This window comes from Cloeon dipterum, chromosome X (assembly GCF_949628265.1).
Source record: "Cloeon dipterum chromosome X, ieCloDipt1.1, whole genome shotgun sequence".
Taxonomy (NCBI): Eukaryota; Metazoa; Arthropoda; class Insecta; order Ephemeroptera; family Baetidae; genus Cloeon; species Cloeon dipterum.
In genome coordinates, this window is record NC_088790.1 from 10,375,399 (window position 1) to 10,402,156 (window position 26,758).

The window sequence follows — 26,758 nt, forward strand, 5'->3', positions numbered from 1 at the left end:
GGCAATTTCATCTCATAGTTAACAAACAATGCAAGAAATATATCTTCTGCTTCAATTAAACTTGTATAAATTAAAATATTACATATAGCCTCCTACGTAAATGAATCCACACGCTGTATTTCAAATACTTTAAGAATTGAGCTATTTTTGCAGAGTTTTCTCAGGCGAAATTTCCCTCCTGCGCGCATTGGCCTAATAAATATATTACGAATGAAGAAAAGCGAAAACTCTGCACAAATATCGCACGCCTGGAATGCTCTTGGCAGAAGAAAGTTTTTTACCTTTTCTCTCGAATTTTCAATCAGCCAGTTTTGCATTTTGACTTTTTGACAATACGATGGTTAACTCGACACGATGTTACTCAGCTCACTTTTCGTAATTTTACAATCAGTAGCGTTTAGTTAATCACGTATATTTGTACGCGTCTCCCTGATTTCCTGTATAATCGAACACGAGCTTTGCTTTTTTCTTTACAATCGCCGGAATTGGAATCAAGTCTGAAATTCGGAACCAAAACTGTGGAAGGAATAAATTGTGTTTTTTGATGTTGTGGTGATGCGAAATTGCTCTCTGTGCATGTCATTTGAATGTGCGTATGTTTATAAGGGAATATTCGGCGGTCAAAAAGTGCATATTTTTTGCTGTAAATGCCAAAATAAAAGAGCAAACCGAGAAGCGGAGAGGTGCTTATGAAGACCATTGTATCATAGGGATAATTTATCATGATTATCAAAGTAATAATAATGGCAATATAATCCATGCATAAACGTAGTTTCATTTCGAAAGAAAACTCCATTTTGTAGGACGACGTACAAAAATTTTAATATTAATATCTAAATTACACCTAATACAGTTAAAAAAAACAGGAACATGGTCACAATATTAATACTTACACATTTCACATCGATTCAAAACAAGACAAATTGCTCATCAAAACTTGCTTGGCATGTGAGGTAAAATTCATAGCAATATTTGGGCTGCACTTGCAAGAGTATAAAAATATTGCAGAAGCTAAAGTCTTCAATTCAAAAGTCGATACACGTAAATAGTGTAAGTACAGTCGGTAAAATGCATCAAAATTATATCTGTGCAAACTCTGGCTTTGTACAAAATGCGCGCACAGAATCAAAGGGTGTCGACCATGTGGACAGTGACAGGTGCCTGGAACTGGCGCAATGGCAGCAACTCGATGGTCGTTGGCGACGACAAATTGGACGAGGTGCGCACCGGCTTGGCCAACAGCAGTGGCTCCGCGTTTGGCGGCGTGTGCTCCGAGTCGTCGTGCGGCGTCATCGTTGAGTAGCCGTGGTCGCTGTCGGCGCCCGTCGGCCGCCGATATTTGGTGCTCACCCTGTACGGCGACACCACCGACGGCAGCTCCTCCAGCATAATTGGCTGCTGCTTGTGACTACCTGAAGAACATTATATATATATATATATATATATATATATAAATTATTTGTGGCCCACAATTGGCCCGAAAATGCCCAAATTACTTTACTTGAACGAATACGGAATTGATTGAACGGCTTGACGAATTTGTCCAAACGGTGTTGCTAGCATTCTCATTCATAATGACTGGCTAAACCAACTCACCTCTGCTGCTCTGACTTGATCTGTCCCATTCTTCAACCTCATTGTCCAGCGTGGACATGGGGACATGGGTTTCAGGGACGGAGCTCATGACAGCGTGCGATTGCTGCCTCTGGATGGTCAACGTATAAAAGAAGATGAGCATGATGATCGTGAAGCCGATGCCCGTACAGGCTCCAGCGACCGAGCCGAAAGGTGTCGACCTGTATTGGCCGCTCGCATCGGACAGTTGGCCACCTGCTCATGGAAAAGACGTCAAAATCGAATTAAAAAAGATTTTACTTTCTAGATACAGTAAATTTGACAAAAACCAGTTAATGCCTCCGAGATTCTAGAGTTTTTTGCCAACCCCGCTATGGCTAACCAAAATTGGAAGGTTATTTGCTTACAGACACGTGTTTACTACAAACAGTATATTTACTACTTGATTTGTAAAATGTGACCCATTACTTTTGCACAAGTGAGGACTTCAATGCAAATTCTGCGATAAACCAATTATTTTTAACCACTTCCTAGAACAACTTTGTCTCAAGCTGAAAAACAACTTGGCAGTAAAAAATGTTGGTTATATCCCAGTAATTTATTTTGTTTGTTGTGCACTTAGTGTGTATAATAATTACCCATGGAGTTTTCTCTGTAGGGACTTAGCATGCCGAGCATTCCGTTGAAGCACTTTGATTGGATGGTGCAGAAGGGGCTTTTCAGGGGTGTTTCATCTATATCCATCACGCACCACTCGCAATCAACAACCCCCAAGCAATCGCTGTAGTTAAAGAATGATATTAAAATTAACTTAATTTTAAATCAATCAATAATGTTAAGGAGCATTTGTTTAGAAATAAATATTTTCCTGGATATTTGAAAATGCATTAAATAGCAGGGTTCATTTGGTTTTTAAAATAGAATGATCAGAAGTAACGTTTATTTGTACAGTAAAGATTTAATTTCAAAATTCCAAAATTAACAAGTATTCATGAAAAGATTCAGTTTAAAACTGCTATTCCTGCTCTAATTTCACAAGGAGTGTTTGAATACCCATGGCTCAAGTAAAAGTCACGGTTAAATAAATATAATTTCTTTAAATATCATGCCTGAAAGATATTGGTTTGTATTGAGAGTAAAATTATTGTTCAGAATAAAAAAATCTGAATTTATTGCAACCATGAATTTTGGGATCTGTATGAAATTGATGTTGTAAATATTTAAAAGCATTTTCAACTATTTTAAAAGAAGTAGTGAGAGCTAAGTTAAAAAAGTGGCTAATCGCGTGCAGCTTACTTGTACGTGTTTAAGTATTCACAGTCCCTGGGGAAGCACGGTTCCAAAGTGGACAGTTCCGGCACAATGGCACCATGCACAGAGGCCTTGTTTACCTCCGGTGCCGGAGGACAGGCCATTTCCGACATCTTCTTCAGCTCGCCAGTGCAGAAGTCAACGGAGAGGTTGCACTCGCACGGGCACTCGCATTCCGTCTGCTCCATTCGCATACAGTTCAGACACATACGATCAGTCTGGAAAATGGAAAATGACGATGTGATCAAGATGGTGAAAAAGGAAATCCTGGGATAATTAACGCTAATGACAATCTGGTTTGTTTAAATCAAGAATTATAAATCTTCATAGAATGATCGACAAATTAAAAAAATGACCTATCTGATTAAAATGAATAATTTCTTTGATTTAGGGTCAAAACACAATTTTTACAGACGACAGATGAGAAATTTCAGATTCTATTAATTTTCCTACTATTAATTTGAAGCAGCCGCAATTTGAATTGCAAGGATCAGATGGCTCTGATTATCAACTTTTTAAATCCTAAGTAACCGTTACATTAAATATTATTATCAAAAGAAAGCAAGCTTCTGTAAAAATTAGAGCTAAGGTGATCGGAAATTAAGATATGATAATTGAATAATTTTAGCAAAGTAAAAAGATAACATACCACGCCGCACGGGCAGAAAGTGGACACAGAGTCGCAGGTGGTGTTGACGACGCTGATGAGGATGTTGGTGCCGGGCACCGCGGTGATTTGGTACCTGGCGCAATGCTCGCGCGCAAGGCTGTGCTGCAGGTTGGTCAGCACCTTGTCGAGGCTGGTGTTGAAGCTGTAGTAACGCTGCCGCGTCTGATCGGAATAGCTTGAGCACAACAGCTTTGTGACCAGGCTTTCGTGGAACAGCATGTCGTTGGCAACCAGGGGCTCCTTGTGCGTCAAGTGGTGGTGCACGCCGCGCCCGTCCGCCAGGTGCCGGTGCGCGAGAAGGTAGCCCTCGTTGTCGATCAACATACACTTGATGTTCGCTTCCTGAAATTCAAGTGATGTGTTGGATACTTTCGACTCGAAAGGAGTTTAAAATTTCGACGAATTTCGTGCAGAAAAAGACGAGTGCACATTGAGCTGCACTTTCCACTTGGTTTGTTTCCTTTTTTGTCAGTTAGGGTTCACACAGCTCCTATTCAATTTTTACCACACAAAAACCAGCATGTAATAGCTGGATTTTATCCAGACTTTAGTTTCTTAAAATTACTGACAAATTACCGGAAATTGTAGGTCAAGAACTCACATGGGAACCAATCTTTCTGAATTGACCACAATATCAATTTGTTAATCCAGAATGTAGACATAAAAATGACTCTTTTAGGCCATTGAAAAATTACGGGGATTAAATTTTGAAATAAATTAAATTTACAAATTTGCCACTGTTAATGTGCAACAGTAAAAAAATCAGGCTTGAAATCTCTAGAAAAAACAATTTACATCTGAGAACGCTATTCCTCAGTGCAGACTGAATTAAAATATCTAACACTGATCAAAATCAATGTAAAAATTTGTTAAAAATATTAAATAGCAGTTTAGTAGTTAAACTTTGTTTAATTTTCGGGTTTCTTAAGAACGATACAGGAAGCTACAATAAGTTGGGAAAGTAAGATTTTTCCCTGGGATTTTAGCTCAAGGTTTACCAAATTGTAAAATAGTAAAAGGTTTCCTGTTTTTAATGCCTCAAAAATAATTGTAGCAAAGGGCGGTTATTTCCAGAAATTTCCAAACAAATGTAGAGTCTCTTTGTCAATAATTGTCCTCGCCTCCTCCAACAAAGTCCAGGCGCCTAAGTAAGTTACTCTTCACGATGTTATTAGATTGCGTAGTTTTTGCAAGTTGTTTGCTATCAGGGGGTTTCTCAAAAGTGATGAACCAAGCAAAATAACAATAATAAAAAAGGGAATTAGTTCTAGACAGATAAATTGATTGAAAATAAAATGCTAGAAAATCAACACATCGGTAAAGTAGAGAGAATCACGATGTTTCACGATTTGTTCAAAAATTTACTTCAGTTTATAGTTTTTTATTGAATTAAATCTAATTCTTCCCTCTTCCCTGAATTTAATATTATACAATACCTTGCAAAAAGGGGCATTTTGGAGGAGCAGCTTGTAAATGAATCCAATGGTGACGTCAATACCAAGTACTGCGGCCACCGTGTCCAAAGGGCTGTGCAGGGCCGCAGACTGGCCTTCATAGACAGTGTGGCTGATTGTGACAATGTAGCCGGCGCCTCCTGCGTCTAAGTATGGAGTGGAGAGAACCACTTGGCCTGGGAACTTGAGCGCACGCGTGTACCAAGGTTGCCGGGTGGGGTCATACATGTGGTCCAGACCAGAACCAGGGTACATCTGGAAGATGCCACTTGGAGTTGCGGCAAAACTGAAATACGAGATATAGAGTGTGAAGAGAATTCGCAATCAATTTTACGAAAGGATTGATTACCTTCTGACGATGTATTTGCCGTAGATGCTTTCCTGCATCATATTTTTCCAGTGGGCAATGACCTTAGTCAAGGCCCCAACGTCATTTTTGATTGTGGATTTTAAGCCAGGATTGGCGCCCTGTTCATTGAAAATAAAGTCCATGTAGCTTTTGGCCACAAGCGGTGGGATATCTTCGTTCATGGAATACTCAAAGGGCGACTGGAAGCACGATGGAGAGAGGAAAATAGAGCCCGAGTCTGGAAGTTGCAAAAGAAAAATCTATAGATCACACTTTGCCAAAAATCGAGGGTCGCAGTTTTTGTTTCAGACCAGAGCGGTTAATTTCAGTTCTAATTGTAAGTAATAAAACAGTTGATGTATCTCAACGAAGCAAAAAGAATATATTTGTAGCATTCATTCAAAGGACTTTCAAGAGGTGCTTGTTGAGAGGGTTAAATTTTAAATATGTATGAAATGAAACGAAAAAATCACAGTTTCCCACCATAAAGTTATCCTTTACATTCCCCAAACTTTAAATTTGATTTTTCAATGCAAAGGAATATTTTTTATAATTACTTGTTAATTTCTTCTGCTACTGAAATCAAAGTTTCAAAAAATTTCATTTACCAAGTGTTGCAATCTGTCTTTGGTGTCGGCACAAATTGTATTTTGAAGGGTTGAGCAGCAAGTCGAGACGGTGAAAAACTAGATTCGGCTGCACCCAGGGCATTGAGACCTTCTGCAAGATCCTCAAGGGCTTTCCCTTGTCATTGGAGACGATGACCATGATGTAGGGCGCGAGGTCCATGTGCTGCCAGGAGTAGCGCACCTGCTCCCGGTCATAGTTGCGACTGTTCTTGCGTAGCACAACAGTGTGCGAGCCGTTGCGCTGGCTCAGGATTTTTTGGCGCACCTCCTTGAAGTTGGGGATTCTCTCATAGTTTTCGATGTCCACAAACATAGGCTTGTCGTACACATAGTTCGGTCTTGGAAGGGATGGGTGCATCAGGGTCAGTCCTTTCTTTGTGATGATGAACGCGTACGAGAAGCCAAAGCCAGTGAAGTAGGTCACGTCCTCAACCAGGTCGGACAGCTGCACGTCAAGTCCGACTACTCCGAGGGGCTTCCCAATGTAGAAACATGACTGAGTAATGCTCACCACCAGTCCTGAATTATGAATTTGTTTGGTTGCATCAGTTTTTAGCTTTTATAAATTAAATTAAGCATTAATTATGGCTTAATTGAGCAAAAACAAGCTAAGATGATTACTGACGAAAGTTTAACTTTCTTAATAAAAAATTTCAAGAAAATTTCTTTTAAATTCATGGGGCATGTCCAAGCTCAGAACAAAAAATCAATTTAAGTAATTAATTGCAATCAACTTATATCCAGGGATTATTCTTTTGGCATTCCTAATCTACATTTAAGTACCTTGACCATCCCAATTGGGCAGTGAATATGAACTCTCTTGCTTTCTATCGCTATCCACTGCTTTGAAAAGATTGGCCACAGCAAAGGAGATACTTGTGGTCGAATTCACAATTTGTAGCACACCAGGCAATACTCTTCTGGGTGCGGTAAGGTTGTACTTTAAAAAGTTGGCAGAGGTCAAGTCCTGCATGAACTGCTTCTCAAGCATCATGGGCTTTCCATCTAAAACAGAAACAAAGTGGTCAAATTTTTAAAATAGAAATAATTACTTACAGAAATATATGGCACAGATAATTATATTTATCGTTAGCATTTTTCAGAATTTAGCAAATATTTTATATTAAGATTATGAAACTGCAACTTTAACAATTAATTCAATAATTTAAGTAAAATTTATTGATATGCGTGGCTATTTAACTAGATATTACTAGAGCAGTTAAGAAAAAAATGTAATTTACCGTCAACTAGCGCCGCAGCACTGATGATCACATTTGAAGGCATTATTTTAGCAATATTGCCGACGGTGTGCATCACAACCTTGGACTCTTCTAGGGTAGAGGGTAGGCCCCGAGTGATGTAGATGAGCAGAACATTATCCTGAACGCCGGAAACTGTTCTGATTGACTCCAAGGCGCTTTTCAGGCCCAGCGAATGGTCGGTAGTGTAATTGCTCTTAGAAAGGTTGTCGATGAAGCCAAAGAAGGCAGTTTTCTTTTGCTGCGTGGCCAGGGACAGCGACGTGGAATAACACAAGATGTCGTTTGGCAAGGTCACCTCATCAGCCACTGCCATTAAACCAACATGTTCGGTCGGCGACAGCGAGTTTATTATTTTTTTGCTGAGAACCCTGGCTAAACTCATTTGGTTCTCGCTCATTGATTTGCCATGATCGATAAGGATCAGAACCTTTTTGCTGTTAGCTTCATTGGTATCAAAGAAAAAGTCTCTGTGTCTAGTGTCATACACGCATGGAGAACTGTTCTCCACAACCGTGTTGAAGGACTGGCCCTTCAAATCCGCGCTGGTAACGAAAAACAGGCTCTTGATGGCCGGGTGCAACTTCAAATCCTTTGCAAAACCTGAGAAATGCAATATGTTAAGCTGTTTTTTCTGCATAGCTGAGAAGCATTTTACTTTCTGTGAGGTTGGGGCCTTGGTTCAAATTCCTCCGTTCGCTGGACCCTGCGATGATGCAGCTGAAACTCCTAGTGCCATGGTCCACGGAATCAGGCTCAGGGACACAACATTTAAATGCAGTGGAGTACAGCATTTCGCTGTCACTCCAGAACAACGCCTCGATCATGGCCCTGCTCTGGTTTAACACAGCTGTGTACCGCTGAAGCTTATACTGGGCTTTTTCCACCATCTAAAATAAAGGTTCGATTTAGTTTGCGTGAGCCTAGAAGTTTTGAAATCAATTCAGACCTTGCTGACTCTCTTAGAGTCATCTTGTGAGGGTGGACCGTAAGGGAGGTTGTCAAACGTTTCCTTGAGGAATAGAATTTTGTTACTTGAAACATCAATGTTGATGAAACGCGACCACTTTACCTGCACGGTGGCTAAGCCCATCTCCTCGTTAGAGATCTGCCGAAGGTTCGAACCAATTTTCTTCGCCAGGTCAGACAGGTGCATTCCATTGAGCAACTCGACAGGGAGTTCGTTGTTTCTGTACCTCATTGTCATCGACATATTGCTAATGTTGCCGAATGCGAAGGCCACAATCAGAAGCAGTACGACGAAGGTCCACATGTCGCCCCCCATGGTGAAGATGCTGCAGAAGTAATTACCAAACGCACGGTCCAGAAGGCCTGTGCAAACTCTTCACAGTCTTCACATCCATGCCTGTAGCTGCCTGTTTGATGTCTGTCTGCGAGGATCGGACGTTGAAATATGTCCCGAACAGCGTCCGAGATATTCGTAGTGGACGCGTGGGCTTTGAGACTGCTAAAGCCGACCGAAACGGCGTCAAACGTGTTTACTTTGGATTCTCACAATATCAAAGGCAATGCCGCTTTCCAAGGAGACTCCTTGAAGGTTACGCCCAATGTGTCAAAACAGAGAAAGTTCGAGCTGGTAATACTTTTTCGAGAAAAATAACGACTATAATGAAAATGCGGATCAAATCTACCAAAGCCGGCTTTTCTTTCATCATTAGAATTTCATTGAAAACGGTCACGAATTAACTAAAAATTAAGCGAAAGCGAGTTCTTTGATGTATCCCTTTGTGAGCTTCCCAGGACGGTAAAAGATAAAGCGCCTTGGCTGGAGGCTGAGCAAAAAATAAACCACTAAACCACTTTAGTTCGACGGCTAATCGTAGGTGGCTCTCCTCGGCCTTGTGAGCTGTGAGGGATCTTTTATGGCACCGCTGCCGGCATAATTAAGCCAGCGCTTGAATGTTTTAAGAATGCAAAGAATTTTGGTGCTTTGTAAATTTGTAATAACTTGAAATGAGCAAAAAATAAGCAAGCAGACATTTTTATTTTAATCACCAAGAAAGTGGGTTTGACGAATTTTATTAAAAATTGCTAAGCATTTCCCGAGCTGCGGTTTTTCCTTGAAATGTTGTGTTGCTTTTGACTTTGGGTAGTCTACAAGCAAATAAAAATAAAATGAACGAAAGAAAAAAAACACCAACAAAAATCACAATATCCATAAATGTCCAACCAAACTCCACTCTTATATTTTAAAATTATAGGAAAATTAATTAACTATTAACAAATCAAAGATTAATTTTGCAGCAGACTTTAATATATATATTTTATTTAGCTGGTGTCAAAACAAGTATGACTTATTTACGTTCTTGGGTGAAGGCTGCCAGTAAATTATTAATCATATTTAATAATCAGCTAGTTGACGAAGACATTTCAGACGACCTGAAAATTCTTCCGGTGACTGGGCACACGTCATTTTGCTTGGCACAGGTGACATGCGTGATCACATTATTAGGATATCGAGCGAATGACCCGTCTTGGAATGGTTTTTTGCACACATAGCAGTAACTGCAAAAGAAAGCTGCATTTTCTGAGAGGATAATATTTTAGTAAAAAACCTTACTTGCAATCCTGCAAAAATATTGTCTCCTTCTGGAGCTTGAAAAGAGAATGCCTCTTTTGAATTGTCTCTCCCTTGGCCAGTGATGACTCAACTTTTTTCATTCGAAACTGGAAATCCAAAGTTTAACCCTATCGAAAATTCCTTGCTTAAATAATACCTGGTGCATCGATGACCTCAACGCACCACACAAGAATGATTCAACTTCACTGACAGTCAAATCTTTGGGCAGAAGCTCCAAAACCTTGGGAACATTGAACATTTTCGCTTTCCTGTTAATCAAATCGAGCGCAGGCTGTACCAACTCCTCCTTTCTCTCTTGGCTGTAGTATATCAAAATTTAAATTATGCTTGACATGCAAATATTTTGGACTCTACTCTAGACTGGGATCAAGATAGCAGTTGAGCAAACTGTGGAAAAGATCTGCCGAGCTGCTTTTACTCTTCCCCCTTGTGTTTGCCTCACAGTATTCCTCCGCCGCCGAGTAGTCTTTCAGTCTGTGTACTAGGATGGTCAGCGCCTTGTCGTGGTCACCAAGCTAAAAACGGCAGGTTGATGAGAATTGTTGGCGGATTTTGGCATTATTCCTTTACCTTGCCGTATAAAGTGGCGGTTTCTTGGTCCAGACCCATCCCTTTGATTTTGGACAGCACCGTCTGCACCCTGTATAAGTTGGACTCCTGCAGGAAACGCTGGAACTTTTTGCGGTAGCGATAAATTTCTTCAAGAGACGAACCGTTCTTTTGCATTTGCAACAGAGACTCCAGGTATATGACAGCCAAGCGAGAGTGAAATTTTTCATCCTAATAAAAACAAAGAGAGAAAATCTAATGAGTCCCTATTACATAAATATCTTTATTATGAGCATTTTAGAACCAGCTTAAATATAAGGTACATGATATGAAATGACAGGTGCAAAAATCCAATAAGTAATTTCCTAATTCATTTTTCTCAAATTTCATATCTATAATAGTAATCAGTCCAAGTGTGATATTTTTGTTACTATTTTCATTGGTATTGAAAGCGACATTGTTGTTAATTTTCATTTAGTAACTGTAAACAAAATATTTTTTAAGAGACTGATAATTATCTCAGTCAGCTAATTAATAATTTACTGAGTTAAAAAATATAGAAGATCATGTCCATACATGTTTGATTTAGGCACGATGAAAAAATTAATAAGGATAATTTTCATGCAAATAACTATAGCCTAAAAAAAGTTCAAACTCCCTCTGAGTCTGAAGGCGGCAAAACCACAAATGTTACAAATTAAATCAAAGGCTCAAAAATTTATGATTTAATTTCCAGTTTTTTAGATTATTCCCACATGTTGCGATCAAGTCAGTTTTTTAACTTAAGGCCATCTTCAAAACTTTGATCATAATTTAATCAAGTCAACTGAAAGGAGCACTGCTGTACCTGATTCTTCTCTTCGAGCACAAGGTATTCTAAATATTGGACTAGTGCCTTGGGGAATTTCTGTAGCAGTTCCACCACCTCATCTACGTCTAGAGGAATGTAGCTTTGGTCTTTAATCCGGCAAGTGAAGATCTTGGCACCAGCTTCCTCATCCATTTGCAAAACAAAAGCTGCGTGTTTCCAAATGAGATCAAGATCTTTGGTACTAAGAATAGGGAAAAAATTATGACGCAAACTGGTATACATTAAAGATAAATTAATCACCTCGCTAAACACTCGGCAAAAAATTGAAGGCCCTGAAAACTGTCGTCGTGTAATTCTTCTCTGGCCAGCCTAGCCCAAAATTCCAGCGCCAGTTCACTGTTTTTCGACTGTTTGTGCAAGAGAGCGACAGCATTAAAGCATTCAAGTCTTTCCAGCCACTGCAGGCAGTCTTTGATATCGCATTGCACATCACCAGCGAGGATGAAAGCTGCCAGGCTGTCCTTATTTGATTCAGCATACAATTTCACAAGGGCGGTGTCCAGCTCCTGCAAAGCATTTAATTTTTATTCTATTTTTTAAACAATTATGTTCAAACTCATATTATTTTGTCTGGTAATGTAAAATAGCCCTGCAGAACCATAATAAAGATTACTTTGAAACTAAAACCAACCAAAGGGATTTGAAACATATATCATGATGGAAATTAATGTTAAACAAATTATACTTCAAAATTCCTTTAAGTCAGCTGTTTTTACTTAAAAAGCAGCATTTTAAAAATTCAGTTCCAAAATGACTTCCACTTTGTCAGGGTTGATAGTAAATAATTATCTTGATTATAATTCAATTTTTCAATGCTAAGATGACGTTAGAAATAAATCGATGAGAATAAATTTAAATGTGCTCACAAATTGGTGATTGATGTGCGAGGCAGTAGGATCTCTGAGTTGCTCCAGAAGCTGGCGCATGCACAGCCTGGCCTGTTGTTTGGCATCTTCATCCTTTTGGTAAAGCTGGTCGACATCAGCGATTTCGTGAAGGGGAGGAATTGATCTGACGAAGGTGGACGCCTCCGGCATCAGATTCGGGAAAAGAGAAATGACCTGCGTGGGCGATTAATGTTTAATAAAAGAAAACAAAAGAGGTATTCCTACTTCTCTGACGTCGACGGCACTTTCGATGAACATTTCCTGGGCACGCTGAAACTCCTTGGTTGCGAAGTAGGCGAAAGCTGCTTGTTGTTTAAACCTTTGGCTCAATTTTCCAAATTGTTCAGACGTGTAGCCAGAATAGTTTGTGTTATGCACCAGATCTAGCGCTTCATCTACCTTTTTGTCCGCCAGTAGTGCCTGATTTATAATTATGGATTTAGTCTGATGGACAAACTTTGGCGCGGAAAAACATTACCTGGACTTGCTTCTCAAATGCAACTGGATAAAGACAGAAAACCGCGTTAGAGGAACAAGCATAAAGTCTGCCGTCAAAATTTCCGAGGGCTATGCCTCCAACAAAGTGTTCAGACTGTTTTTGCTGTTGATCTAAAATGCTGAAACGATATTTAATTTAGAATTACACCATGTGAAGTTAATTTCTTAGCTAACATACCTATGAACTACGATGAAATTTCCGCACAGAGCTAGGACATAGGGATGGAAAAATGCTGTGGAAATTACACCAGATCTGAAAATCAAAATTTGTAAAGATGTAGGATTCAGTTTGATTACACATACGGCGCGGACTCGTGATTGGAATGAACCATCCATTGAATAGGCGCCCGATTTGAAGAGCCTTCTGTCGTGACAAACATGCCAAGCCCTTCAGATGCGGTCAGGAGGAACTCACCCTGATGAGTAATTACTCACTAAGGAAATGGTTTTGCCTATTAGTTGTAAAATCACCTGTTGGATCCTTCTAACGATTGGCACAAAATTGACAGTAGGAATTTCAAACAACTCTTGCACTATTTTGGTCTTGTAGTTGAAGATCTTGTATTTTGTCATGAGGGCAACGCAAATAAAATAGCCATCAAAGCCCAAACTACAAACAGGTTCTGAAGTGGCAACATCTGTGACAAGGGCGAATTTTGACTCATTGACAGTATAAACTTCAATTTTCTTTTTAGTTGCTACACATATCTGAAAGAATAAATTTTAAAATGGAAATTCATGATTTAAGAAACATTGAGGTCCAACCTGAATGGAGAAGGGGTCATCTATTTCTGTTGGATTTTCATTAGCACAAATAGTGGACACGCCTGAAAGTGGTGTGCCGATTGGCTCAAGTGAAGACATAGACACCAGATATATGCAATTGTTGCTCATGACTAGAAGACGTTCGCTTGCTGAAGCTGCCTTCATGCATTTTATTGGTTTTCTCTGCAGGAAGAGTACGTTGATAGGTCACAAGACTAAAACCATCTAAAATTCCTGCTCTTACTGTGCTCAGATATCTCTCTCGTTCTTTCCTGGCAGAGCAACTGGTCCTGCCGTCAGGGTTGTGCTTTTGCTCGATGTTATACACGAGCATCAACCCGTCGTAAGTTCCCAGATATAACTCGCTGCCGCTAGATTCAATACTTTCGATCTGCGGAAAAAATTGACATTAATGAGGTTTGTCAGGGCTGCTGAGAGATTAAAGACGAACCTGCACTTTGGTTTGCGGCCTGAGGTCTGCCAGCAATTGAGAAGTTTCTAAGACAGGCAAACATTCGAACGCTTTTACGCTCATCTTTGCCCCTAAGACAATGAAAGCGCAAAGTGTCTCTGAAAATGCAAATGATACAATCAGACGAAATACATGAGCAGTTGTTTTAATCACCGAGGATGAGGCGAAACTTGGATCGAGTTTGTGAAAAATTAAAACGTACCAAAAGTTTGAGTGGGCTAATCTGCGGAGCATTCTAAAAAATTTAAGGGCCAAACAGTAAGCCGCACTTTCGCATCCGATGGCTTTTCGCTTTCCTTGTTGTCGTTTTCAACTTGTAATGCGATTAAAACGAAGTAAATAATGAGTCTGATCAAGTTGTCAAAAAACACCTGGGCACAGCAGATTAGATGGGCGTTAACGGGGAGTGTCTTTACCAATTACATGAAAAGAAAGCAAGCTGCAGGCGTATCGCCACTAGAGACGATGGCGCGAAAATAAATTAGTTTTTAAATGTTGAAGTTTAAATGATAATTTTTTACTTCTGGAAAAATTGGTTTTGTTTTTAAGGCGGTCTATGAAAAAAAAACAATTAATTATTGTTTAGACAACCACGTCTGATCTTATTCATATACAAAATCATGCGTAGCAATAATAATTATACAGCTTTAAAATGCGTACATTTTAATGGTACATATACTACAATGAAAACTGCTATTCATTTTTCTTGCATAGATCACTTTCCTATTTATACAGATATTGGGGAAGCGAGTGCTTGCATGACGAATCATACCAAAAATTAATAAAAAAAACTCAGTTGTAACAAAATATTGGAATGATTAGCCTGAAACCGAATAAATTAACAGCATCACCTGTTAATCACTTCAACTTTTGCATGCCAGTCACAGACTTATCAAAGTGGGGGATCCGAAGTGAAAACAACTACGGATCTCAATGGCATACATTGTCATATTTTCTGCAAATGAAATCTTGGTTGTGCCGTAATGCGATTATGCCGCCTCAAGGCAATGTAGACAAGCTCAAATAATTTAAGACTAAATTTTCATGGCTGCCAAGAGCATTATTTGTTACAGTCATTGTTGGGGGTTAGATGTGGCAGGTTACACTTGAACTGAATATATTCTTCAAGTCACGAGGTGATGAGTTGGTGTTGGGGGTGGATAGCACGACCTGTTGTCAAGGACGACCTCGGCAGGCCCGTTCTTTCCTGTCATGGTCTCAGTTTCAAGACAAATTGCTGAAACATAGGTTACTGATATGAAACCACAGCATCAATAAAGGTGATTTGATGCAAGCCACCAATTACCTCAATCATACAAAATACAGCCAATTAATTATATCATTTATAATGTCAGACGGTAATTAATTTAATCATGTGGTTGAACCATTTACAAAGAGAATAGGTAAATAAAGAGACTCACTTTCAAAAAGTTCTTAAAAGCCTTCATGTCGTAATTATTGAGTGCATTGACAAAATCATTCGCCATCTCGGCACAAATGTTGTGCTCAGGAAACACACTGTCACAGAGATATTTGTCCAGATTCTGGAACTGAAACAAAAACACATTTTTAGTTGTGAAACTAGCAAGAAACAGGGATAAATCTCACCCTCAAACTGACCACTGCTTTCAGACAGGCGGCGATTTCCGTCAACACGGACGTATACTGGGTGTCACTTAGGTCAAAAGTAAGCTTCAATGGAGCCACAATGCATGCCCTCACTATGGCTTCCATGTATTGCTGGAAGCCTAGTTTGTCCGCTCTCCCTCCCCAGAGCTCGACCAGTCTTTTCAGTATTGTAAAGCATGTTCTCTGAGCCTATGGCACAATAAAGAATTGAATTAAACAAGTATCTAAAAAAAGAGTAATTTGTCATTCTACACTCAATAAAATTTTCTAAGTACTTTATTTTATTAATTGATAGCTCAAAATTGTAATCTCGTTTTCATGCAATTCTCCCTTGTTCCATAATACATATTTGTTAAAGGAAACACCATGACTCTCCAAGCTATAATGACCCAACAGAAAAGTGGTAGTAAAAACAAAAATCATTTTTCCCACTTAACTTATTTCAAGTCTTTTAAAACGTAAGAACACTACTACTTACAACTGGGTCGGTGAGTTCAACGGACCCCCCCACGACTGTGTTCAGCAGCTGCTCTGTGGCCTGCACTTGAGCACAGTCAAGCACCAAGATAAGTTCGTTGCTGCTGACAATGGTGGAGATGAAGAGAAAGTAGTTTCTCCGCAGACTCTGCCGGTCTCTGACTGACTCCTCGTCAAACTCATCAACCGGTTGCTCAAGCACTCTCAGCATAGAGTGTATGATAGGCATAAATGACATCGTCAGGAATTGAATCGCTTCTTTCTGTGATTACAAAATCATGATATTCAACCAAAAATTCATCGCTTGAAATAAATTGCCAACCTTAAACTTTGTGATGAGTTGGATTAATATGGGAAGATATTCTTGGAAGCTGTGGGCATTGTTCGCATTCACCAGAATGCTAGATATGGTCGGCATGATGGGAATGATGTCGATGTCCAAACATACGACCATTCGGTGCAGGTACTGCCGCATAGCGCTTTGCAATTTTTGCTGGTGCTGGTGCTCAGGACCCTAAATTAGTAACGAAAATATTAATCTGTTCATATCTCACATATTTTCTAATACTTGTTCCATTGATTTTACTTTGAACATAGTTTTGTACAATTTCTATAATCTATCAAGAGCGTTAGAATCACAATCAAACAATTTAATTAGATTTGTAGCATCAGAAAATTATGTTTAAATTAGTGTCAGCGAACGAAAAATTTTAACTCACTAAAACGCAGATGTGGAAAAAGGTCTCAAGCGCTTGCATGTACAGTTTATGGCACCCGATGCTCTTCATTGCAGTTTGGGCGCTGAAAGCCTTACTGGAGCGACTTGTCAGAGCCATAGCGTGACAAATGCAATCTGCCAACGCCTCTTTCCTCACTGGATTGAGTTCTGACTGCATTTCAGCTTGCAACGGCTCAATTGCCTGCACCAAAGGATTTACCAGCTCTTCAAACAACACGGTTTTAGACTGTAAAATGATTTAACATGATAGTTAGTGATTTTTATTCTGGAATCATCGTAAAAATGAAGCAACATCAGCAAGAAATGTACAACAGACCTGATTATCAAGTCTACTGGCCATGATGAGTGTACTGATCGATTCATAAATGTATAACTGGTCTCCGTCGGAGAGGACAAATTTGTTTTCCTGCAAGGGAGTGGCTACAGACTGAGGGGGCACATTCAGCCCGGTGAGGTCCTTCAGCATATTCAGCAGAGACGGGATGAAGTCGATAATGTGGGACCTGGAAATGAATTAGTCTCATCTGTGACGCAAGTGAAACGCAAACCATTACTTGACAGTTCTAATGAAGCGACTGAAGAGGTACACGCAGCGACTTTGAACCTTGACGTTCACGTTTCTGATGCCTTGATCGCTTACAAAAGAGAGTAGAACAGTTTGCAGGTGCCCTGGCTCCACCAAGAAGAATTTCTCATAGCGCGCGATGGTTTCAAAATACATGAGTTTCACGGCACTGTGGGCATGGCTGCTCAGTTCATGCACAACTAGAGTTCGCACCATGTTGCGCAGTGCATTAGGCTGGAAAAGCTCAGAGTTTAAAAAATGACATTAAGTTAATACACAGATTTACCACTACGCCAGTGAAGAGGTTTCCACCTGAGTTAGGAAGCGCTTCACCGATGTAGTAAACTAGGGCTATGGCAACTTCCACGTCTGAGAAGCTGATGTAACGCCACTGTGGAATCGTGTCACTCACGAATTTCTCAGCAAAGCTCAAAACAAAGTCTTTGTTGAAACCAACCAGGTTGTCCAAAATGACTTTAACTTGTTTCCTGGAGAGATCAAAAGTTTGCCTGGGAATTTTTTAAAAGTCATTCAACCCACCTAAAGTCAAAGAACTCTGCTTCATCTTCGCCTTCAGATTCAAAATTGTAAGACTGATCGTATTTCAACTTTTTAACCACGGTGCTCAAGAGGCTGCACATGATCTGCTCTTGACGCTCAGTCCTAATATTCCTACTCTTGACAGTCTGTGCCAAGGAGAATGGACTCAGTTTGTGCCCAATGATCTATCAAGCATACTTACATATATGTATAATTTGCAGAACTCGATGATTGCCGCTGAAACATCATCATAGTCGTTGCCGAGAAAACCAATGATGCATGGCAGCATTCTTTCAACCAATGTAAGCGCAGAGATCATATCTGCTTCTTCACCAGCCTTGAGGAACCTGTAATTTAAAATAAAGCAGACGCCACGAGAGATCAAAGGAAGAACTCACTTGTTATAACAATCTATCAGCATCATTCCCATGCCGTTAATCAACTTTGATATTTTTGTGGTAAACTCTGATTCGTCGTCTCTGTAATTGGACTGGGAACACAATATATCAAACATGAGTCAGTGGAAAATTTGAAAATAAAAAGCCAGTACATTTTGAGGGTTAAGAACATTGTGCCCGTCAAGAATGTTGATGAGCGAGCTGATAAGTTCTTTTTTCTGCGCTGGCTCCATTCCCTTGTTCACTATACCAAGCAGGCAGTCAGCAGCATCCTCTCTCAGATCAAGTTTGGAAAGATGTTGCACCAGGATAGGAATGAAGTTGTACTTGAACACTAAGGAAATATCAATCCAAGAAATGTAGGCTCCGACCACTTGAAGACACCTGCCAGCTACGGCTGGTTGACTATTTTCATAGGTATTCTAGAAAAAATAAACAGTTGTTTAAATTATTTCATTTGGCCAATCAATCTGTTAGTCTTACAAGGATGTAAAGCCAGGAATCAAACATTTCAGTCACACAGGTTTCCCTCATGGTGTCTTTGATCAAGGTGTTGCGTTCGGCCTCTGCTGGATTATCGACAGCTTCCCTAGAAGTCACCTGGAAAGTAGTCGTCGTTTTGTATAAATTTATTGATTATGCACAAGAAGCAGGGTACTCGGTGTATAATTAAGATTGAGAATAAAAATTCACAATTTTCAGTATAATTAGCAAATCAAGTTTGTACAAAAGTTAAAATATTAATGTTTATATCTTATGATAACATCAAGCCTATGAGTAATCAAGGGTTCATTAAATTCTGCCATCTACTTATGGATGAAAGTTAAACCATGGAAATTTTACTTTTGAGTCTAACATAACCCAAAAATTCAATTAAATCCAAATCATTAGTTTATAGTGAAGCATTTTCAATGCTTTTACACTTTGGTTGCCAGTGTATTATCCTTAATTTGGATCCAATGATAAGCTGAAACATACTTCAGTGTCTATAGTCTGGAGAACCCTCAAGTAGTTGTCAGCAGCTTGCAGACCAAAAGACAAGGTGCCCATCAGGTCAACAAAGAAAGAAGACCAGCGAGTTGGATAGTCTTGAATGAAGATCAAGCAGAAAACCTGAGCTATTTTGTTGCGAATGTAGTCTTTAGGATTTAAATTTCTGGAGCACTGTAATAAAATAAAAAAGTTAAATATTTCATTGCTAGCAATAAGATGCACTACATACCTGTAGTTGAATCCACTGCAGTAGAAACTGCTTCAAAGACATTTGCTCGTCGATGCTGGCGGCGCCGTATCTGTGTCTTATGAAGTGTTCGATGATCTGGAGACAGATGTATTTGACTAACTCGTCCAGGGCCAGGTCGGTGAGCAGTAGCTCCATGCATTGCTTCCAGGCGTCTTCTGATGCCTTCAGTTGATTAAAGTAGAGACAGGCGTCGGCCTGATCCTCCTTTGACATGGAGTGGGCCAGCTGCGACAAATTTTGCAGCAAAGCCCGGTCCATTTTTGTTCGATTCTGTCAAGGCAAAATGGTCATTCATCTGGTTCTAATCTGGAGGAACGCAATTAAAAGAGGTGCGAAGTGACCCTGAAGGTTCTGAAGTGCGCAGTCACATGGGTTTTTGGGAACCGGTTTCAAGGGCGCAAATTAAAGATTAAAACAAATTTGCTCATCAAATTCTTACTTTCTTATATCTTTTAAATGATGATCGTCTGCGTACGGCACTATCTAAGCCATGTCTGCGAGATTTTGATGCTGAATTCGAAGAAACACGTTGAGTTTGAATCCACGTTGCCTTTCACGCCTCTCAAAGCATTTCATCCGCCATTATTGTTGTTAACTTTAACGAAACGAATTTGATCTGTTGCCAACTTGATACTGTTTAAAGAAAGGTAGAGTTAGAGTTCTCACTGTTTTCGGGATTTAACACTTAAATAAAGAATAAAGGATTATAATCACATATTTTAATTCATCGCTTATTTGGCAATCCTATTTAATTGAAATTTGTAATAACATTGAAATTATTTTTATTATTTTGTTAAGTTGTTTTTCTTCCTTGCCCATTGAGGTTGTCTGACTTGACTTGTTCCCCTACTTTCCCTCTGGTCGCTACTGCGCCAGTCAGTCAGCTCCAGTCAGCTCAGACATTAAAAATGGTTGTGAGTGGGAGGTGGGAGTAGTGTGGGGTAGGGGAATGTGTGAGTCAAGTGAAACAAAACATGGCCGGTTTATGTCAGAATCGGAAGTAACTGATTAGGAAAAGCAGAAATTTAATTGACATTTTGGCTAGGACCCCAGGAAGACCAACGAATTAATATCGATGGCTCGTCCGCCTGTTCCTAGCCAGCAAAAGTTGGCTGAAAAATTATGTATCATCAACGACCGAGGGGTTGGGATACTCACCCGCATCTACAACATAAAGAAGGTGGGTGTGTTTACACTGAAGAAATTCTGAAACAAACTTCGTCTTCTGCTTTTTACAGGCATGTGGCGATACAAAATCTAAACCAGCATTTCTTTCTGACAAACAACTCGAGTCATCCATCAAGCACATCGCCAGAAGATTTCCTAATATAGACATCAAAGGGGTAAAATCAAAACTTCTTATCAACCCCGCCCCTTCTGCAACTCTTAAATTTTTCTGTTGCTTTTCCAGCTGCAAGGCATCCAGGGCATTAAAAATGACATCATCAAATCTCTGTCCTTGTATTACTACACGTTTGTCGATTTGCTGGATTTTAAAGACAACGTTTGCGATTTACTCACAACCATTGACATCTGCCAAGTTCATCTTGATATTGTAAATATTCAATATTGTGTTGATCTCTTAGATTTAATTTTAAAATAATTCCATTTTCAGACGCTGAATCCAGACTTGACCAAAGCGTACCTGGACCTTGTTGTAACTTATGTTTGTCTCATGATTCTGCTCTCACGAGTAGAGGACAGGAAAGCAGTTCTTGGTCTCTTCAACGCAGCTCACGAGATGGTCAACTCGATTAGGTAACGATAACGATATGGAGAATGTTAAACCGGGCTTTGAGTAATTTTTTCATGCTCAGCGACCGAGACTTCCCACGTCTTGGGCAAATGATCATGGACTATGATCCGCCTCTGAGAAAGCTGTCTGAAGAGTTTATTCCGCACGCCAAGACGTTGACAACCGCCCTTGCCTCCTTGTGGACTCCATACATGAGCAGGAACCTTTCGGCTGAGAAGTGGAGAGCAGACCAGAAGCTCAGTTTGGTCAGCAATCCTGGTCAATTACTGAAGCCAACACAAACTGAATCCATGTCCTGCGAATATTTGTCTCTTGAAGTGATGGAGCGATGGATCATTTGTAAAACGCATATTCATTTCAAGGAAGTCAGTATTTTTAAGACATCATTTTTGCAGTTGGATACTCTCTGTGTCATCAAGCGTTGAATCAGGAGCAGCCAAGCAAACTCTGGAGCTCTGCGCTTGATTCTAGCTGGGTCATTGCCGTTTTCAGGGATGAAGTGGTGCACATTCACTCATATATCCAGGGCTTCTTTGATGGAATCAAAGGATACAGCAAAAGAATCTCTGAAGTGAAGGAATGCTACAACCAAGCTGTGCAGAAAGCGTAATGCCACCATTTAACCATGTAATGTGATGCTTACATTGAAAAAATGCAGTGCTCTGAAACACCGAGAACGGAGGAAGTTTCTGCGCACCGCATTGAAGGAGCTTGGCTTGATTTTGACAGATAAGCCGGGGCTCCTAGGGCCAAAGGCCTTGCTTGTTTTCATGGGTTTGTGTTGCTCTCGAGATGAGGTCCTCTGGCTCCTGAGACACAGTGACAACCCACCCCAACACAAAGCAAAAGGAAAGTCAGCCGAGGATTTGGTGGACCGCCAACTGCCAGAACTTCTCTTTCACATGGAAGAGCTAAGATGTATGACGATTTAATGATAAATTGTCTGTTAAAAAGTTTGTATGTGGTCTGGAGAAAAATTTTGAGCTGTTTTCAACTGAAATTATGATTGGATTTTGTTGCCACCAATCTTCACATCAATTAGACTTAACACTGCTTAAGCTTGATATATATATGTGTGTGTGTATATATATATATATATATATATATATATATATATATATATATATATATATATATATATATATATATAAATTTCCTAAACTGCTAGATAAGTCAGCCTCCTAATCTAGATTTTAATCACAATTTCTGCTCAGGAAATGTGTTATTCCAGTTGATATCATGATCATTCTGCAGATGTACTGGTGGCTAGAAAATTTGACAGAAAAATCAGTTTTCAAAAGTGTTATTATTGCTAGTTTAGTAACTTAAATTATTAAACAAATAACAGCGCTCAAATTTTCCTTCACAAATATAGATATTTATTTTGCAATTTGCAACTTTCAGCTAGACAGTAAATCCTTAAATCTTTGTGTTTCAGTGCTGGTTCGCAGGTACCATCAAGTGGTGCAGCGATATTATGTGCAATATTTAGCAGGCTACGATGCAATAGCGCTAAATCAAATGATCAGCATGCTGGTCACCATGACTGAAGATGAGAGCGTGATCCTAGCCTCAATCCAGAGCAACATTGCTCAGCTTTCAATCAAGCAAGGTTGGCATTCTCTACACGATTGTGTCTGCAATTCTAACTTTTTCCTCTCATGCTATCAGTTGAGGAAGGCGAGCTTTTCGACTTTCGAGCTCTGCGTATGGACTGGATGCGCTTGCAGGCGTACACATCTGTCGCCAAGTCGCCACTCGTCCTGGCTGACCACAGAGAGCTTGCTATATCTCTGGACACAATCTCATTCCACACTAAAATGGTTGACTACTTGGATGAAATACTGATGGAATGTTCAGACTTGTCCACTTTCTGGTAAAATTCAAATCAAAATTTGTTATTTATTTTTTTAAATTTCATTCCTTACAGTTTCTATAGTAAAATATTTGAAGATCAGTTCCACATGTGTCTGGAGTTTCCAGCTCAGAATCGGTTTATTGTGTCATTCCCACTGATCTGCAGCCACTTCCAGAGCTGCACACACGAATTGTGCCCTGAGGAGGTATTTTTTCCACCTTTCAGTAGTTTCATTGATTGATAATATGACTCAATATCTTTAGAGGCATCATATTAGGGAGAGGAGTCTTTCCTTGGTAAATATGTTTATGGATGAAATGGCGAAAGAGGCGAAGAATATAATCACCACCATCTGTGACGAACAGTGCACCATGAGTGACAAAGTATGATATTATTGCAGCAGAGTGTTTTTTTCTGACCTCTTGTTTCAAGCTCTTGCCAAAACACTGCGCGCTGATCATTGCACAAGCTGCGAACCGGAAGAAAAAAGACAAAAACAAGAAGTCACTGCCGGAAATCTACAAACCTGGAAATGAGAGCTACCGTAAAAATCGCGAGGATCTCACCACGTAATTATAACCGCATTCGCTAATAATTATTAATATTTAAATCCATGAGCAGATGATGTACTTATTAATTATCAAGTTAATTGCACTCCTGCAATCGAATTCCATTCAATTCTTTTGCTGTAAATTCTATACCAACACTCGCAGAAATAGGACATTCATTTTGTAGTACATCGTGAAAACTTTAATAGTTCAATCATTTCTTTGAAACTGATCAATTTCTGCTTATCAAAATAATTCTCTTCCAACTATGGTGCATAAGAATAGGATGTATTTGAGAATATGTGTGGCAGGATAAAAAACCTAAATTAATTTTCATTCGGTTTAAATTTTGAAAGAACACTTATTAAAATTCACAATTAAGATCAAGAGAAATCTTATCTTTTAAACAATAAGGGCCAGTCCAATTATTCAATCAGCTAAAGATTGATTCATTTTTTTACCTACGTTCACGTTTCAGCATGGACAAGCTGCACATGGCGTTGACTGAGCTGTGCTACGCCATCAACTTTTGCTCCACGATCCACGTGTGGGAGTACGCGTTTACGCCCAGGGAATATTTGCACCAGCATTTGGAAACACGTTTCGCGCGCGCCCTTGTTGGCATGGTGATGTACAACCCGGACACAAGCGAGATCGCGAAACCCTCTGAACTGCTCTTCAGCGTCAGGGCCTACATGAACGTTCTGCAAACTGTGGAGAACTATGGTAAGCAGGGAGGAAGTTTTCAATTATAGCGTGTTTTTGACGTTTGAATTTAGTCCACATCGACATCACGAGGATGTTTAACACCTGCCTCCTGCAGCAAACGCAGCCATTGGACAGTCATGGCGAGAAAACCATAGCTGCCCTCTACACCCAATGGTGAGTTGCTAGAAATGAGAAATAAGGGCAACCTCAATTCATGGAACAAGAAGAGGAGTATTTAAATATGGAATTTTAATGTCTGGTGTTCAATCACTTTATACAAATTGATTCCATTGCTTTTGCTTTGCCAGGTTGGACAATTTATTTGCGTATCTTCATATCTATATTAAAAAAAAATACAAAAATAACTGTATTTCTGCTACCCTATTTTACCCCTGATATTATAGCGATGCCTCTAAATATCCCCAGGTACTCTGAGGTGCTTCTGAGAAGAGTCAGTGGTGGAAACATTTGCTTCTCAAACAACCAAAGATCTTTCGTCAGCTTGACCGCCGAGGGCACCATTCCGTTCAATGCTGAGGAGTTTTCCGACATCAACGAATTGCGTGCTCTATCAGAACTGATTGGGCCGTACGGAATGCGGCATTTGAACGAAACCTTGATGTGGCACATCGCAAGTCAAGTCCACGAGTTAAAGGTGCCTTTCGAATGATTTGTGATAGTGCTAAATTTGATCACTCGCATTTGCAGAAACTGGCGGCCTCTAATATTGAGACGCTGATTGCGTTGAGATCAAACTTTGACAAGCCAGATGTCATGAAGGAACAGTTCAAGCGGCTGCAAAGTAAGTGCTGATTTGATCGTAACCCAACCATAGCATGCGATTATAACCTCTTGATGTGTTTATTTTGCATTCAGGATCCAAAAGCCACCGTAAGATTTACAATCACTTTAATTTAAATTTTCTATGCATGCGAAACTGAATCAGAACTCTTAATTCTGGGACAGTTTTACCATTGCATGGTTCTTGAAACCCCTTGTGAGTGTCGATTTACACCGTTAACAATAGTTGCGTGAAATTCACTGAGCCAAAATTCCAGATGTCGACAATGTGCTCACTAGGATGACCATCGTTGGAGTGATTCTCAGCTTCCGTCGACTGGCCCAGTCAGCGCTGGTTGACGTTCTCGAGGAGAGAATCCCGTTCCTGCTCAGCTCTGTGCTTGACTTTAAACACAACCTCACGCAGAGCGACCCGCCAATGGTTATCACAACGTCAGTAATGTTGAATTGAGTTCTAAAAGCCTGTTTGCAGATTGAGCCAGTGAAACACAGTATTGTCAACGAAATGGCGTCTGCCGCAGGTCTTGAATGCAAAGTAGACCCGACCCTGGTTAACACCCTGAGAAATCAAAAGGGAGAGCCCGACGAGAATGAGCACCTGCTCACCTGTCTGCTCATGGTGTATGTTGCAGTTTCAATCCCCAAACTGTCGAGAAGTGAAAACTCGTTTTACCGAGCATCGCTTGAAGGCCATGCCAACAACATCCACTGCATGGCCACAGCGGTCAACAACGTATTTGGTGCTCTGTTCACCATCTGCGGACAGGGTGACATAGAGGACCGGATGAAGGAATTTTTGGCAGTAAGTAGTGCTGTTCAAAGCACCCTTAAAGTGTTGTAGGTTGTAGATTACATTTTGCAGAAAATTTATTTTTCGGAGATTCACATCTAATAACTCTTATTTTCCTTTAACTATTGATTTTTTTATTTTACTATAATTAACCATTGAGCATTGAACTTAATTATTCCGAATATTTATTATTTTTATTAATAACTTACATTAACAAAAGATGGCTTATTGGAAACATGGTTCATCCACAATATTTAATTAAACCTTCCTCTTTTCAGCTGGCTTCTTTGAGTTTGCTCAGGCTGGGCCAAGAAGCTGACAGAGAAGTAACAAAGAATAGAGAGTCGGTATACCTGCTTCTGGACATGGCAAGTCAATATTGATATTTGCGAATTTTATTTTACAACTTTGATTTGCAGATTGTTCAAGAGTCTCCCTTCCTCACTATGGACTTGCTTGAGTCGTGCTTCCCTTACGCACTCATCCGTAACGCATACCATGCCGTGTACAAGGCCGAATACGCGCAGGCATAGACACACTTTTCTTCTGTTCAAGGGTATTGAGTCATGGTTTAAGAGATGAACTGCGTTTTTATATTTATTAAAGCATTTATTTTGCTTTCAAATCTGTAATTCGCGTGTTAAATTATCCTTTCAAATAATTATTTTATCTTGTCATGCTTTGGCCTCTTAGGAATCTACATGTATGATTTAAGCATCTGTTCAAATTATCTATTTAGTCGACATTATGCACTTAAGATGCATCTTTTGATAAAGATTGAATAAATAATAGCCCTCTCAGAAGCTCGTTTTATT

The 26,758-nt window shown here is 39.8% G+C and overlaps 4 protein-coding genes across 5 annotated transcripts; 1 reads left to right on the forward strand and 3 right to left on the reverse strand.

Annotated features, from left to right (window-relative positions):
• Positions 1-795: 795 nt before the first annotated feature.
• LOC135946834 (VWFA and cache domain-containing protein 1) lies at positions 796-8,800 on the reverse strand. Its single transcript, XM_065495253.1, has 13 exons — positions 8,320-8,800; positions 8,197-8,259; positions 7,906-8,137; positions 7,230-7,850; positions 6,772-6,993; positions 5,968-6,507; positions 5,360-5,597; positions 4,993-5,296; positions 3,536-3,898; positions 2,872-3,104; positions 2,214-2,356; positions 1,597-1,830; positions 796-1,412 (listed from the first exon to the last, which is right to left on the reverse strand). The coding sequence occupies exons 1-13, from the start codon at positions 8,530-8,532 to the stop codon at positions 1,126-1,128; spliced, it is 3,693 nt and encodes a 1,230-aa protein (XP_065351325.1). The 5' UTR covers positions 8,533-8,800; the 3' UTR covers positions 796-1,125.
• Positions 8,801-9,500: 700 nt separating this feature from the next.
• Positions 9,501-14,297, reverse strand: LOC135946179 (transforming growth factor-beta receptor-associated protein 1-like). Of its 2 annotated transcripts, none has more exons than XM_065494262.1 (17): positions 14,094-14,297; positions 13,877-13,989; positions 13,664-13,810; positions 13,420-13,602; positions 13,126-13,362; positions 12,958-13,070; positions 12,833-12,907; positions 12,635-12,773; positions 12,382-12,576; positions 12,136-12,330; positions 11,510-11,775; positions 11,246-11,450; positions 10,420-10,629; positions 10,204-10,364; positions 9,986-10,148; positions 9,829-9,935; positions 9,501-9,773 (listed from the first exon to the last, which is right to left on the reverse strand). In XM_065494262.1, exons 2-17 carry the CDS (start codon positions 13,952-13,954, stop codon positions 9,617-9,619), a joined length of 2,631 nt encoding a protein of 876 aa, XP_065350334.1. In that variant the 5' UTR covers positions 13,955-13,989; positions 14,094-14,297; the 3' UTR covers positions 9,501-9,616. The 2 variants fall into 2 exon arrangements, with proteins under 2 accessions (XP_065350334.1, XP_065350333.1); XM_065494261.1 differs by having other exon boundaries at positions 13,871-13,989.
• A 169-nt stretch (positions 14,298-14,466) lies between these two features.
• LOC135946285 (exportin-T-like) lies at positions 14,467-20,082 on the reverse strand. The gene is made up of 17 exons (XM_065494441.1): positions 19,922-20,082; positions 19,462-19,752; positions 19,218-19,403; positions 18,723-18,839; positions 18,392-18,661; positions 18,240-18,331; positions 18,044-18,188; positions 17,842-17,987; positions 17,588-17,789; positions 17,291-17,535; positions 17,053-17,239; positions 16,717-16,962; positions 16,320-16,511; positions 15,999-16,259; positions 15,500-15,709; positions 15,313-15,441; positions 14,467-15,128 (listed from the first exon to the last, which is right to left on the reverse strand). Exons 2-17 carry the CDS (start codon positions 19,738-19,740, stop codon positions 15,102-15,104), a joined length of 2,934 nt encoding a protein of 977 aa, XP_065350513.1. The 5' UTR covers positions 19,741-19,752; positions 19,922-20,082; the 3' UTR covers positions 14,467-15,101.
• A 336-nt stretch (positions 20,083-20,418) lies between these two features.
• Hem (Nck associated protein 1 Hem) lies at positions 20,419-26,746 on the forward strand. Its single transcript, XM_065493496.1, has 20 exons — positions 20,419-20,662; positions 20,721-20,825; positions 20,894-21,037; positions 21,098-21,240; positions 21,300-21,577; positions 21,634-21,844; positions 21,897-22,156; positions 22,677-22,850; positions 22,910-23,114; positions 23,169-23,301; positions 23,360-23,479; positions 23,529-23,665; positions 24,123-24,370; positions 24,424-24,526; positions 24,779-25,007; positions 25,061-25,154; positions 25,411-25,574; positions 25,626-25,955; positions 26,222-26,311; positions 26,363-26,746. Exons 1-20 carry the CDS (start codon positions 20,558-20,560, stop codon positions 26,474-26,476), a joined length of 3,387 nt encoding a protein of 1,128 aa, XP_065349568.1. The 5' UTR covers positions 20,419-20,557; the 3' UTR covers positions 26,477-26,746.
• Positions 26,747-26,758: the final 12 nt, after the last annotated feature.